Below are 15,365 nucleotides of genomic sequence, written 5' to 3'. Positions count from 1 at the left end.
AGAGGTAAGCGTGACCAGGCGAATTACTTAATTAACGCACTTCACTGACAAAGCCAAACCTGGTCCTCGTCTCTGTCTACGACTGCGTCTTCGTCGCCATAGCATACCCTTCCTGCCATACTTCGGTGAGTAATCTGCAGTGGAAGACCTCGACCTTGTTACCCACAGACGAAATTGTGTGTAAATGTCATTGGTTTTGGCGTGAAGTTGTCAAACTTGACCTCCTGACCTCTCCGTAGTAGCCGACCGACCGACCAGTTTAAAATGACTCGAAAAAAATCAATATAATTCGTGATACCCTAATCACAGGGCTGTCAGCAACAGAATCTCCCATGGAGATGCCAAAGCCTTTAGTTTTGGTGGCCCCAATTGACAGGCCTCCATTAGTGTGATCAAATATGCAGACATTGCCAATTAGATGAATTTTTCATGTGCCCAACAAATATGCCATAAATAGTGTCAACATGTCCCACACACACACATACACACACCACGTGAGACACACACATGTATGGTTTTGACAGGAAAATAGGAAACAAAATAAAAAACAACAGGAAAAACAAAAGTTTTCCTTCTTTCATAATCTTGATCTACTTTTCATGTACCGTGCAACGAGCTCTTTGGTTTATTATTTATTGGCTTTTCGATAAGCCAAATTGCCGAGTGAGCATCGCGTAGCGTCTGTTTCTTTTTTTTCTGACATTCTTTATGACTTTATAATGCCCGCTCAGTGCGCCGAGTGGTTCGCATAAATCTTGTGATTATAGTTTGGGTTGTTTTCTGGCTCTGATTTGTTTGTGGCTCCTCCGAGTGCCATAAAACAATTACCCGGACTTGTTTAAAATTTTAAATTGGATTTCCTATTGACAAAGGTTTGGCAGGAAAGGGCAAACAGGACACAAGTCAACACACAAGCCCAGTCACAATCACGGGTCTGTTGACTGTTTACTGACTATGATTTTCCGTTTTGAAACATTTTGTTTGCCCAGCCCTGGGACAATTGTCGCATGTCAGTCAACAGATTTCCCAAATTTACTTTGCCATTTAATATTGTTGTTTGTCAAACATTTTCGGTCGAGTGGCGCACAGGGCGTATGCGCCATGAGCGAGAATGCATTACCCATACGCCCAGTGGTACGAAATTAGTGAAATTCTAAGATTTCTAGCATTACAATGGAGCATACGTGTGAGAATATTAGTTTAATGTTCACTTAACTAAATTACAACAATTCTAAGCATCATGCATTTGTTGGTCTAGAAATTGGATTTCCCTGCTAACCAATCAATGTTGATAATTGGAACTATTGTCTAGATACCTACAAATGCCTTGACTACGTGATAACCAAATTGTTGGCTAATATGATTATGGCCATAATAGACAGTTTGTGTGGAAGATTGAAGAATAATAAAATAAAAATCAATACGAGCAGTGTGCCTGCTATAGTACTCACATTAATTCAGCAATTGTTTCATAAACAGCGCCATTCGCCGTGACTGTCCACAAGAGGCCGTTTTCAATTTTTCGTTTTCATTGCGGGAGAATTGTGGTAATTATCATTGTGTTACCGGTTGCGTTGTGTTGTTTGGTTTGCTGAAAGCTTTTCACTTGCCTGGCTCTGGCACGTGCACACAATTGAAAACTGAATTTCCAATGGATATGATGAAAAAATTCACTTTGCACACACGCACACCATCTCACTATACTTTTTAGCTCAATGTGAAAATATTTTGCGTTAACATATAGCAGCTACTTCTATTGGATAGATACATGACAATACGTGGCATGGCATATACGTGTTTTAGGTAGCTGATGGATTATTTTACTGACACCAATCGATTGATTCGTAGCTGAAAGTAGACAAGAAAGGAATATATCGTATTAGCTAATATATATATGTATACATACACTGGTATGTATCCTTATTCTAGTCACATACACGTACCCTAATTTCCCCAAAAGCAATTCCACGACCTTGCCAAAAGCATTTATACCCATTATCCCTCATCTAATTTGTTGTAAATGCACGCGTAAGCGCCGCTAACCCAAAAGCAACGCCCACCAAACAATTTGATTGCACAATGGCTAGACATAGCCATAGCCATAGCCCCCAACAGCAACAAATTGACAGGATCCACTCACACTATGTAAATACATACATACATACAACATTGTCTGTGTACGGTTAGATAAATATATAAAGGGTAATAAAGGGTTTAGTTACGCAGACAAGGGCAAAGCACATCCATAGATATGCGACTGTGTGTAAACTGAATGAAAAGAGGCATCGTGTTGCACAGTGGCACCAAAGTTTCAATTTTAGGCCAGAGAAATACTACTTTCTGGTGCCTTTATAGAGATTACAAACATTTCTCAGCTTAATATTAACAATAAGGACGCGGAAAACTGTTCATGATTATCCCTGAAGTTCCTGGCCAACAATTCTATCAAAATCTTATCTATCCATTAATTTTATCCAGTGGACACTGTGCTTTATTGGAAATATTTTTCCAACACTTTCCTTCCTCTTTTTTGTTTGTCTGTGTGGGAACAGCTGTGCCATCGCCTGTCAGCCATACGACATCGAACATAAGGTCTTGAGTTTGAGTCACCCAATTTATATTTTGTTTTTTTCTGGAAGCATTTAATGCACGTTTTTCACATACTCAATGAATTTTGAATTTTATTTTTTTGGGGTAGGCTGTGAAGTGGTGGAGTGGCTTGCATAAGAGCGTTGGTCTACGCGAGAAAAAGGATTTAAAGTCGCGTAAAAACCCGGTGCTGAAGGGGCCACGCGAACTGCATATTAACTTTAGCCATAAAGTCCGATGATATAAAAATAAATTCGAAGCTGACAATATCGGTGAAGGAGCAGCCGCCATTCCTTTGCATTTACGAGCAGACCAGCATGTGAGGGCGTTCCACGAGTACGACTACATATATGGGAGAGCATTAAACATAAAACCAAAAATGGGTTCGGGCGTGTGTGCGTATTCTTGAAGCTAATTTAGGGGTTATTGTTTTGTCGAATTCTGAGTGCTTTCATGCCTGTATAACCAATATGACGTCTATGCACATGTGCATACTCAATTAAATGGGCATACTCGTACAACTCTCTACCAATCCATTTTCATTTGCTGTGCTCTTCTTTGGCCAAACACAATGAATTATTTGCCACACCGTTCAGGGGCTCGTCAAAATTTAAATGCACCTTAAATTATTCATGGGAAATATTTAAACACTTGCGACTCGCTGGATTAATGAATTTCTTGGCCGTAAACGCATTTGCATGCCACATAAATTATGCCCTGCGGCCGGCCATATTTCTCCTATTTTTTTTACAAACCTGTGGCCTGACCAGAAACTGCGCCAACAACAATAGGAGCCCGCCCACACATGTCCGAAATGTAGGTCAGCAATGTGAATTGAAAATCAAAGTAAAAGCTTGTTTGGTTTCTATGTAGATGTCCATGTTTTAGCTACCCTTACGGGTACTACTATAGTTCCTATACACTAGATTGTTTGAACACAAGAGTTTTCTAATGTTTTAAATTTTTGTTTGACCGATCGTGCGTCTGATACACATTATATAGTGATGATAGTTCGGATAGTTGCGACTTTACTAAATCGAAATACCTTCTTCTAGGGTATCTTTAAACACGCTCACACATTTCAGCCCCACATGTAAATATGTATGTGTGTATGTACATGAGTGTACTTTGAGCTTTGTCGCAGTGTAAAATCAATTTTCATGAAATGTGCCACGCGTCGTGTGAGTAATCAGCGGAGAACAGGACAACAAATAAAGCTGAGGCCAGAACGTATGCGTAATGCGTGCATAGACGGCGCTAACATATTGTGCCATAAATCAATTTAGCGCTAATTTCAATAAATCGAACTGCCACACAAAACAGCAAATTAAATAATTGGATAAATAATAGCACAGATTGGCACTAAAGCAGACAAACTAATGGTAAAGTGGTGGCTGGGTCTCATTTATTTTTAGTTAACCTTGCTCAGTAAATTAGCCCCAATGCGGCTTAGCTGAATAAGTAATGGGTACTTACTTAGTATAAATCTATGCAGCCAATACAAAAAAAAAAAAAACAAACAATCAACGCAGTAAAGCAAATTCCCGTTGGTTACTTCTTGTTTTGCATTTTCCTGAGAGCCAAAGAGCGACAGAGCGCGAGAGCGTGAGTCGTCTTACCAGAATGTGGGTGCATGGGTGTTTTTCTAGCAATGAATGCGTGGATCGGACATGATCGGACATAAACAAAAGAGCAGAGAGCAACAGAGAAACGAATTAACAGAACAACTGACAATTTTAGCTTGGAATATACAGCACAGAGCATGATAATAGCAACAAGCGATTATGATAAAAGTAATATTCAATATGTGCATACATATGTACCATACATAGGTACGAGTGTTCCTATTCATGTGCTTGTCGGAGAAGAACAAACGTACATATGTACATATATTTGTATGCATAGAATTGCATTGTATTTTACCTGCTTTTAGAGTTGGGCCGAGATTAAAATATATGTATGTAGCATTCTATTATAATTGTTTCATGTGGTATTCAGTTTGTGTCTGCTTGTAGTTTTTAGACGTAGAAGTGTATGTAGTTTTAATTGCAGTTCTTCAAATCATCAGGACTATAATGATGAAGTAGCAACAGCACATAAGAATCTTAAAGTTTGACAATTTGTGTCCTTTGACTGGCTTTTGCCTCTTTCTGTTCAGCTCGGACTGCAATTGCAATTTTAATTTAAAGTTCTCGTACTGCAGGTCGGATGTATGGATGACGTTATTCTCTCCACCCTCGACGACGGCAACTTTGTCTTGGGCGTCGTGGTCGCTGCCGTTAGTGTCGCAGATTTTGATGTTGTCGCAGTTTTGTATGCACATTTTCCACGGTTGACCTTTCCGCTGGTACTTTTCTTTTGGGTAATTTATTTGATTGCACTTTCACAGTTTCACAATTGCATATCCTCGTGTGCGCTTTATAGTTTGTTATCAAAGTCAGCGGATTTCATGGCCGCACAAAATTCGGTTTCTCCTTCATCAGGGTAATTTACAAAAAATATGCGAACAAAAATACCAAAGAGAAAACTTTAGTTAAAGTTAGCCCAAGTTGAACAAACATTTGCTGGCCCGAAAGAGGTTAATAAACATAAAATTGAAGCACCAGCGCAGACTGAAAGGGAATGCAAATGATTGGTCATTGAGGAAGAACAACAGCCAGAAAGGAGGGGCACTCGGACATGGCGTGGCATGTCCCTCGGACACCAACAATATGGAAATTTAAATGGCAAAAAATCCATTATCAGCAGAGGAATTTGTGAATATTCATTCTTTGAATAATCCAACGCGCAAAATAAAAGAATCCCAATTATATTACTTTGAAAATTTCTCATTGTTTTTTTGCCTGTTGTGACCAATCCCTACAATAATATTAGCCCTGAACACCCAGAGAGTCATCCCAGGACAAGCCTCAATTCATTTTACTAAACCCACAAACTTGATACATACAGTAGTTCATTTTCTTGGCCATGAACATTCCGTTTATGCTAAAATAGTTGACTTAATCACGCAGTCATCCCGATTCGCATTGCGGAAGGCTGTGGCATTGCAAGTTCGTTATGGCCAACGTTCGTTACGACAGAGAACGCGAAGCCAACGCGCTTAATTCAATCTAGCTGTGAAATATCATAGAAAAGCCACGTAGGCCTGTCAGTCAGTCTGGCAGCCTGGAATTCTGCCGTCCTGGCCCACCTTGCGGAAAGGAGGAATAAATTTTTGCAAAACTTTTGCCAACTTTCACTTTTCACTTCATTTGACGCGAATTTTAGCGCTCCTTTTATTGGTGCCTCTGTGTCCTGTTGCCGTTGTGTGGCATACACGATGGACTCGCTGCCGTTTTGTATACTAATGGGCAACGGCGGTGACAGGATGCCAACCAGCTGCGTCCGCAGGTCCTGTGGGAAGACGACCCCTCTCTATCTTTCTCACTCTCTCACAATCTCTCTGATTCTCTGGATGTGTCTCTCTTCTCTTCGTTTGAGTGCGCGCGCAGTGTATTCGGGAGAGCTGCCCCGTTCGCGGGTTCCTGGCTTGTTTATACCAACAACTGTAGGAGCCAGCAGCGGGAAGTCAGTGTACAGGCCAAGTCGTTGATTGTTGTTGGTTCCCTTTTTTTTCGGTATGTGCCTTCTGTGTCTTCTGTCGCTGATGCTGTTGCAACTGCACCTGCCTGCTGGACTTCGCATAAACTTTCACTGCCTTCTTGGCAGTTGCTAGTAAAAGACCTCTAGGAATTTAGAAGGATTTCACTTCATGCTGAGACATTCAGGCGTTGGCCCGACCGAAATTCCCTGTCCCAAACACACACACCCATATGTGAATGGGCCCCATCCTCTGCCTTGCGCGGACAACACGCCCACGAAATGACTTTGAAACAAATTCATGCTGGCCTTTGCCTCTGGCATTGGCCACTCGCATTAAAGCCAGAAGTTATAGCCTTCTTTGGCAAAGAGACACAATATATTATTACGTTTTTATAACATACATACGTATGTATATAGCATACTCGTATTTCCCATCAAGTTGACTAATTCGATGCTTTCAGCTTAGTGTCTGTCAATGGGTCTATAATAGAAGGCAAACAAGTGACCAGAATGGGGGGTGGAAGCTGGAAGAGTCCTACACCAAATGGATTTAAATCAACTCAAGAATGTTGTGTGGTAAAAACCAGTCATGTACAATAACTATGCTGAATTTCTAAAACACTATCAGTAAAACGTAAAATCTTGGGAACAGTTTGGTCTATTTAAATTGAAATTATACTTGAAGGTTGAGGCCAATATTTCTATACTTATGTAAGCTGTGACCTTGTGATTCGTTTTCCTTTGACGCCATTTCGATATAGGGTTGTAGTTGTAAGACAAATGCTAATTTAATCACTCTTAATTTTGTTGTCTTCTACGGTTGCGTTTTGGTTCCAAGATATGGGGACAACGCTTGAAATATCTCATCTTTTTTCGACAATTTCCATCAGGAGTCTTCCGCTCGTCGTCCTTACAAACTCTCCTGCCTGATCTTCTTGACTGCCGAGTCTGGCAGAACCCTTCCACTATATGGTAGCCGGGCTTGCATTCCTTCAGCGCCGTTTCTGATATAATGTTGGGATCTTGGCAGGCGTTACAGTACTCAATTTTGGGCGGTTTGCAGTTCAGTTTTTGGGCCCCCACCAGGAAAGTGAGGAAAGCGAAAAGGTGCAGCAGCACCAGCTTCATCTTCGGGCGATTGAATACGCAGGGAAGAATTCCGTTGGCTTTTATACGTTTACTTCGTTCACGCATGAGTGCTTTTTGACAATACTGAGACATTTCAATTGGTTCCGGCAGATATACTAAACATATTACTTCCAGTCACGGTTTAATGCCAATTCTTTAAGCCCTAACGCAACGAAATGTTAATTGATCGTTCCCTCAGCCCATTGTTGGCCCCTTACTCTGGGGTAGCTACTATGATATGCTGTATTTCTTCCATGGGCAATAATGATTGGCCAATAAAGAGATGGTTCTAAGAAACTACTTGTCGCTGACTTAGGAGTACGTATGAAAAATTTAAGCAGTAGCAGTATATACATATAGTATATAATGTATTAAATGATTAATTAAAAGGTCAAAACACACACATTTTTAAATATATTTATTCGTGTAATTTATCTAAGGCATTTTTTTTTTGTAAAGAAAAGCCTGCCTGTGGCAATAGTCTATCAAGTGCAATGGAGGATTGGCGCACCTTTTTGACGGTATCACTCTTGGCTCTATTTTCGGTTGCTCAATTGATTGGACCAGCACCAGGAAAGCGAGGGCGACAAGTTGCAGTACAATCCACTTCATGTTTGGGCGATTGAATAAATGGGAGGAATTCGGTTGATGTTTATACATTTTTACAACGTTCACGGCTCAATTAAATGGGTTACGACATTGCCACGGGCAGTATTTGGTATTTAGCAAAATTAAAATTGTGACGAACGAATTAAATGGCAAATTAAAAACATATATGTCGCGAAAACGACAATCATCCGGATCAACCACTTCATGTTTGGGAGGAATTTACGGTCTAAGGTTGGAATTTAGTTTTCTTTAATACTTCTACATAGTTTATGGATCACTTGTTATGGATTAAACCAAATACCAAACAATGCTTTGTCAGGAGCAGGAAATTTAGTAGCTGCCGAGTCGTATGGGCATGTAAATAAGTCTTAGCCACCAAGATCGGAAATATCGCTCGAAAACCAAATGAGAGCAAGTTGTAGTTTTATATGTTTGTTCAAGACTAAACCAAGTCCTATCAAACCCAGATAAGTATATCCTATCTATCCGAGCTGCATCCACTTGTTTATCGTTTTTCTGTTACATTTTTCATAGCGAAATTCTCACCATGTCTAAGAAGTTGTTGAATTTTTTGCTGTAGCTATTTTTCGTCTTTCTCTTACAAGTAGGTTTGTTGATTTAATTCATTCAAGTGTGTGCTTGGGTTCGGTTTTGGCCTTTGCGAGAGCCGTTCTTATATCTGTTTTGCATATCAGCTCAGCACTTAGCACTCCCAGAGCACCCGACCCCGACTCCGCCTTACGAGCTTATGCAGAGCGAGTCGGGGCCGAGTTGTGTATTCAACGAAATTATCATCTCGCTGTGCACGCCTCGTCCTCGTACGTGCCGCCGCCTGGAATGGACGAGCTGTACGAGTCTGTCCTTGGGCCATGGATGGAGAACCTCAGACTTTCAGACCGCCATGGTCAAGCTGCTTATCTCATGCAAAACACTGGTTGCTTTAGTGAGGAAAAAGCCAAATGGGAGCCAACTCGCCAAACAGGAACTGGGGCAAAAAATTACAAAAGTGAAATGTCGAATTCATTTCCAGCCATAAGAAAGAGGGAAAAAAGATTCCTAAAAATTATCCACAAGCCAATGAATGGTGTGCCAAGAAACTGTATGTAGACCATACAACTTGCTGAGTTGTGACTGTGCCTCAACAAGTTTCTTGTTGGGCACAATAGTGGGCGAAGGCCTTTTGGCCTGACTTAAAGCCACCAAGCCACCTAGGGGTGGAGGCTATAAAACAATCCAGGAACTGGAATTGGCAATACCTTGGTACATGCATAAAAGGCCAGAGTGGAGGGCAGGGCAGGGCAGTTAAAAGCCAGTTTTATATTCATTACAACAAGTCAAGCAGCAGGAGCAACAGCAACATCAACAATTTACGACTCCGGAGTCCGGACCGAGTGGGTCGCCTTTTTTTATAGTCACCCATCGCCCTCTCTCTGTCTCTATTTCTCTATGTATCTCTCTCCTGCTCAAGCGCACCCAACCACCCCACACGTCACGCACCCACAAACTCTATCAACATGGCCGATGGCCAAACACTAAAAAACTTCCGCCCTCTGATGCTACTCTAGTGTCAGATTGTTCTACGTTAGTTCTTGAATCCTAGAATCTCTACGAGTATCAAAGATGAGCATGCCACGAATATTTTTCAAAACGATTGCATATTATATTTATAAGTACAATCAGTTTCTCAAGTGCTTTCAGTCAGCATAAATATGGCAAAAGTAAATTTTATTTACCAATTAAAATATTCAACATATATAAAATCAACACAATAAACACACAATTATTTGAGAACAAGCCAGTCAATAAGTTACCTATTATTGTTGTTGTTGTTCTCAAATACTTAAAGCCAAAATATAAATAAATTCATTAAATGTTATAAAATCTGCTAAACCTTCATCACAAATTCTCCCCTCCCATGCTATATAGGTACATTTGTATCTGCTCTTTGCGTCGTATCTCAACAGTTTTAATGTTAAAAGTCTGAGCAGCAAGTTAGCTAGCCCCAACAGAGGTTGTGTAAGAGTGAAGCTAACGGCAAAATTATTGAAGGACGAGTCCGCGCCCCCATACACACCGTAGACACACCTAAAGGGGGGCCCCCGACTCGACCTAGACAGGAGCAAGCAGAACACTGCAGTGCAAAAAGCGAAAGTAATGGGCAGGCGAAAAACTTTTTCTCTCGCTTAACTAACTCAACGAAAACTCAGATGAAGCTCAACTCTACTCAGCTCATTCTGAAGGACTTTCTGGTTCGCAGAGTCTGTTGTTGTTTTTTTTCTTTTTTGGCTCCTGCAAAAGAATTGCCTATTTGTTTTGCGCTAAAAATTAAACGGCAGCGGCAACGAAAAGTTTGTGGGTTGGTAAATTGCTTTACACGCCACTTGAACACGCAGGCAACGAATGAACTAACGAACGGACTTACGGACGTACGGACGGCCGCTGAACAAGTTTAATTAAATTAAAAATACTAGATAATACCAGAAGCCTTAAACCGAAACCGAAAGGAAAACTTTCAAACACTTAAAGTACTCACCTACTGAACAAACAAACTCCAACACAGCTAACACAGCCCCTCCTAACCAAATAAACATTTAAATATTTAAATATACGAGTATGTAGTACCACGCAAAAGATGTTAACCAAAGATTGTCCAAATTTTAATAATTTCTGGGTAGATCGTGCCACACCTGTGATTGCTTAAAGCTATTTAAAAAGGACGCAACTAGTTCTTGTTATACTCTTCATCTCAGGTTGCAACAGTTTCTCGTAAAAAATGTGTGTGGCTCGCAAATAACTTTATTTTTCACCTAGAGTTCCCTCAATGAAACAGAATCCGATCCGATGGCCAAACAAACTCAGCACCAAAGTATCCTTCACTGAGAGCAGTCCGAAATAATTGACACAGAGCCCATCAATTATATTGACTATAAAGTTTCAATACGAATATTATTGGGGACCAAACACTGCAATTACTCAGCCCACAAAGCTGATACAGAAGTGAGCCATTTCGGTGACAAGCGAAAATAAAAGAAAAGTGAAATTGTTAAATTCCCGCAGTTTGGCCGCGTCTCTAGTGGGTAATTTTATCAGGCCGCTTCTGGCTGTTTGCCATTAAAGTGGCACGCATAAACGAAGCTGCCTGATAAGAGATACATTTTTTTTACATACATTCGGTTAAAGTTACTGCGACGACAGCCACAAGAACAACAAGATGACGACGAAGGAGACGAGGAGGATATTGCTATTTGCACTTGACACGCACTTCGGCATTTAATTTAATATAATTTAATTGAATTTAGTTTAATTTATTTAACATATTAACACTTTTTATTTTGATAACAACACACAGAAACATCCAAGCTCTTTAGGTTATATTTTTGCACGATGAATTACGAATATGTAGGTATATGTATATTTTAACTATATTTATGGGGATTTGTTTTAGCTACTGTTGCTGTTTCTTCTGTATTTGGTTTGATTTTTTGTGCTGTGAGTGTGTTAACGAAATGAGGAAAGATTGTCTACTGAGTGTGCAGAGTTGGGTCGAGTCGTGTCGAGCCAGAGGACCAGAGAGTTGCTTTCGGCGTACCACCGTATGCGTATGTGTGATATGCGTCTCGGGTTTCCTTTTTCCTTGGGAAAGTGCGCGCGCAAAATGGCTTTGGCATCGGCAAAGGCCCCACAACAGCTGTGCTGCTCCAGCTGCTGCCGAGAGAGAGAGAGAGAGCAGGAGAGAGAGAGAAAGTGCGCTGCCGCCGAGGGCGCAGGCCCAGTGAAAGAGCGGGTCAGTGCCAAAGTGAAAGTAGTTTTGTTGATTAACATCCTTCAGAGTTTACCCACATTAGAAAGGTCGCCAATTTCACTGATAATAGCTTTTCCCCCTGCTGGCAATGCTGCAACAACCAGTGGGAGAGCCACAGAAGCCCCACAGAAAGAGAGACAGAGGGAGAGAGAGAGCAAAAGAGGCAGGTGAGAAGAGAGAAAGCAGACAGGAAGTGACTTTGGTAAGTGGCATTTCCCCAAACAAATTCAAGAGGCCACAATTCCATTCGCTAGAAAATAAACGAAACGCAACTAAAATATGCAAAAATTGAGCTTCGAATTGAATCGAATGGAAAATAATGTAACTATTCTAGCAGAACCTATTATTCATTAGCGAACTTCTCACTTAAAGTAAGAATACTCGTAAGTTAACCTCATGCCTTTGGGTCTTTTTATTATCTGGGAATAAGTGAGGGACTCAAGTACCTTGAAAATCTTCAAATCACCCACCCAAGATATAATATAATTTCAATTTAAAAGATCTATATCTTAATCTATATCTTTGTGCAGTTAATTTTCACACTGCCACTGATCGAATCGGCCTCACCCCTAAACCCAGAAACCGTGACCGATCTTCTTTTTTAGTTCTCGAATTCCCGGTTTGTAGTAATTGGACCTGCACTGTTCAAATTCCCATTGAATTGTGTCTGCAGATGCGGAAACACTTGAAGTGTTTGTCTGTGGCTATTTGCACTCACGAACGGCATGCAACTGGTGGATTTTCCTTTCTGTACCTTTTGCTTGACATTCAGTTTGTCTTAAATGATTTGATTTGTGTGTGTTCAGATGAAGTTAATATTACTTTATATTGATTATATTTCTTTTAAGATTCGCAATATCAACTATAGTGCACCTACGAGCTCTTGTTATAACTGAGACTGTAATCCACACCACAAACGTGACGCTCCATCGCGAGTGATAGATATCTGAGAAGTTCCGTTTTGGGGAATCGAAATCATTGTCGGTTGCTACGCCGAACACGAAGCCCATCGTACAGAAATATATAAAAAAAAACTATCTATCGTATATAACCAAGTGCAGTTGAAAATTTGCTTCACTCAGCGAAATCTGTTGAAATGTGGAACAAACCAAACCTGGCAATTATTCTCCTCGTTTTGTTGGCCAGCGGCGGGAACGCGCTGCCAACCGACGTAGCCAGATACAATAAATTGGGGTGTGTTCCCTTAAATAACAAATAATAAAAGCAGCAAGTAAGAAAACTCAATCTACCCACAGCCAAAGCCCACCAACACCAACTGACTGCAGGAACAGCAGTACGGATTCTACGACCAATCAGCTGGGTCTGGATACTGAGGGCACGACGTCGCCACCGGACTTTGAGTACGCGCTGCTCGGTCAGGATCCTAAGGATCAGCATTGGTATCGTGTCAGTCTCACGCCCACAAAGAACCAGACTGTCTTTCGTGCCCAGTTCGCCACCCGGAAGCAGCCGCCCTTCGATGAGCAAATGGCGCACAGGCATGACAAGACCATTGGCGAACTGCTGGATTGGCTGGACCACTCCGAGGAACGCAATCTACTCCAAGTGTACCGTAACCTATTGGAGGACGAGCAAAAGGAGACAAGACACATACCAAAAACTGGATAATGAAATCGAAAGTACAACCAATTTGAGGCCCAGAAAGAAGTATTACCAAGAGAGCAACCAGCAGCTGCAGCTGGCGGCAGAGGACGCAACAACCACATCGCCAGAAAAAAGTCCAAATGAAATTGAGCCAAAGGCAGTAGAGAACTTTGTATACTTCATAAAGGGATTAAAATGAGTCCACAAATATTTTACTCGTTAGTAAAACAGTCTCTTAAAGTTCGTAAAAATTTAATGATTTAAATGAAATCCAAAACATTTTAACACAGAGTTCTTTGAACTTTTTTTTGTAGCCCCATTAGAACCCTTAGAGGAAATTTTATAAAATTAATAATCTGCATTTTAAAAATTATTCATTTTTGTATTTCTTACAATTATTACTCACAAATTCATATAAGAACTGTTTATTTAAATATTAGACCCCGAGCTTTCACCACAAAGCCGCAGCTTTTCACCATGCGCTCTCTTATACACGTGCTCTCGAATCGAGGAGGGCAACATGGCCCATCCCCCAACATGGCCAAAACGAGGCCTCGACGAAGAGTTAACTGACACTTGCTGCTCCACTTGGGAGACCATGGCCCATTTCGGAACTTTAAAGCGGGGCAGCGAAACGAAACACTCTAAGCATGGCACGAATCGGATGGTTTTTATTTGAAGATGATTTATATTTTATATTCCAGTTTATGGCTATCGCATATTTACTGCCTATTCTCATCCCGGTTCCACGCTCCACGCGGCTATCCTTCAGCTCGTGCACTCGGATTGAGGTGCGTGGTACTGCGGTCACCTAGCGACGTGAAGCCCTAATCATAGAGGCAACAGTAGGGCAGATTATGCGCTCGAATAAAGTTACAAATGTCGTGATAGATGGAAGCACAGCATTATCTCGTTCGGCTCAGCGGCGACAGCGGCAGCCCATTGGTTGCTGAAATATTCTGCTCCAGAATTTCAAAAATTTCAATAAACAAATTCAGAAAACTTAATCTGTTGAATCTGTTATCTGTTGAATAGATAAATATTTCCGTAAACTGCTGAACAATAATCCCCAAAAATGTTTTAGTCCGCCTGTTTTTGGTCATTATCTTTTTTTAGCCCAAGTACCTAATTTTTCATCAATTTATTTTTGCAAATCTGGCTTGAGGGTAGTCCAACTGAAAGATTGTTGACTTGACAAGTTCTGTGGCCCACAAATAAGTGGAGGAAATATTTGTAAATGTCGCTTTCTGTTGGCCGTGCAAAAAGTAGACTCTGCCAGTGGAGGGGGTCATTGGGTAAAGCGGAAAACTTGGGTCACTGCTTGACTCGGCAATTTCCGCGAGCCACAGCCGACAAGCTATCCAGCATATAAAGCTGTTGGGGCCAGCCGAAGAACATCGCAGTCTGCTTCCAGCCAGTCTAAGAAATCAACACACAATCAAAATGAAGTTCATCGCTATTATCGCCACCGTGTGCCTGCTGGCCACATCCGTTGCCGCCGAGAAGAGGCAGACCGTGGGCTCAGCCTACGGCGGTGGATACGAGAAGCCGGCAGCAGCTCCATCCTACTCTGCCCCCGCAGCTGCTCCGGCGTACGCTGCCGCACCCGCTGCCCCTGCCTACGCAGCCCCCGCTCCGGTTTCCATTCCGGCCCCACCTTGCCCAAAGAACTATCTGTTCAGCTGCCAGCCCAACCTGGCTCCTGTCCCATGCAGTGCTCCGGCACCAAGCTACGGATCCGCGGGCGCCTACTCGCAGTACGCCCCCGTCTACGCACCCCATCCCGTCCACTGGTGATGAGATCATGAGCATCCACAAGCATTCAAGAGCAGAAAATGGCAAAAATAAATAAAAGTTGTATTTTGCAACATAAAATTTCGATTCATTTTTTATACCCAGGTACTCAAAGAGTAAAGGGTAAAAGTAAAGTCAATGCGTGTAGATTTACATGTGCAACAGGCAGAAGAAAGAGGTTTTTTTTGCTTTTATAACATATTATAAACTAAGAATTTATTTTTGCGTTCACGGCAGCTACGAAGCATCAACAGCC

At 41.5% G+C, this 15,365-nt stretch overlaps 3 protein-coding genes across 4 annotated transcripts in view; 2 read left to right on the top strand and 1 right to left on the bottom strand.

Moving 5' to 3' along the window:
* The window catches only part of LOC111072524, a 47,430-nt gene extending 42,347 nt beyond the window's left edge, over window positions 1-5,083 (bottom strand). Inside the window, exons 1-2 of one of the 2 annotated variants that reach the window (XM_041592308.1) lie at window positions 4,513-5,083; window positions 1,452-1,848 (exon numbers count right to left, since the gene is read on the bottom strand). In XM_041592308.1, the coding sequence (XP_041448242.1) occupies window positions 4,646-4,912 (267 nt within the window). In that variant the 5' untranslated portion in view covers window positions 4,913-5,083 and the 3' untranslated portion in view covers window positions 1,452-1,848; window positions 4,513-4,645. Of the gene's footprint in view, window positions 1-1,451; window positions 1,849-2,814; window positions 2,932-4,512 lie in introns of those variants that run through there. The other variant, XM_022364454.2, reaches the window with a different exon arrangement.
* A 7,671-nt stretch (window positions 5,084-12,754) lies between these two features.
* Window positions 12,755-13,677, top strand: LOC111072522. Its single transcript, XM_022364451.2, has 2 exons — window positions 12,755-12,904; window positions 12,967-13,677. The coding sequence occupies exons 1-2, from the start codon at window positions 12,807-12,809 to the stop codon at window positions 13,337-13,339; spliced, it is 471 nt and encodes a 156-aa protein (XP_022220143.2). The 5' UTR covers window positions 12,755-12,806; the 3' UTR covers window positions 13,340-13,677.
* A 1,043-nt stretch (window positions 13,678-14,720) lies between these two features.
* LOC111072523 (vitelline membrane protein Vm34Ca) lies at window positions 14,721-15,190 on the top strand. Its single transcript, XM_022364453.1, has one exon. The coding sequence runs from the start codon at window positions 14,759-14,761 to the stop codon at window positions 15,110-15,112; it is 354 nt and encodes a 117-aa protein (XP_022220145.1). The 5' UTR covers window positions 14,721-14,758; the 3' UTR covers window positions 15,113-15,190.
* The last annotated feature ends 175 nt before the right edge of the window (window positions 15,191-15,365 follow it).

Source organism: Drosophila obscura, unplaced genomic scaffold, assembly GCF_018151105.1.
Source record: "Drosophila obscura isolate BZ-5 IFL unplaced genomic scaffold, ASM1815110v1 contig_179, whole genome shotgun sequence".
Taxonomy (NCBI): domain Eukaryota; kingdom Metazoa; phylum Arthropoda; class Insecta; order Diptera; family Drosophilidae; genus Drosophila; species Drosophila obscura.
This window is presented reverse-complemented; position numbering and strand designations above follow the sequence as displayed.

Excerpts from the sequence above, each read along its gene's own strand:
- LOC111072522 (XM_022364451.2), top strand. The coding sequence starts at position 12,807 with ATGTGGAACAAACCAAACCTGGCAATTATTCTCCTCGTTTTGTTGGCC. Across the intron at positions 12,905-12,966 it reads GCCAGATACAATAAATTGGG|CCAAAGCCCACCAACACCAA; the intron begins GTGTGTTCCCTT and ends ATCTACCCACAG.
- LOC111072523 (XM_022364453.1), top strand. The coding sequence starts at position 14,759 with ATGAAGTTCATCGCTATTATCGCCACCGTGTGCCTGCTGGCCACATCC.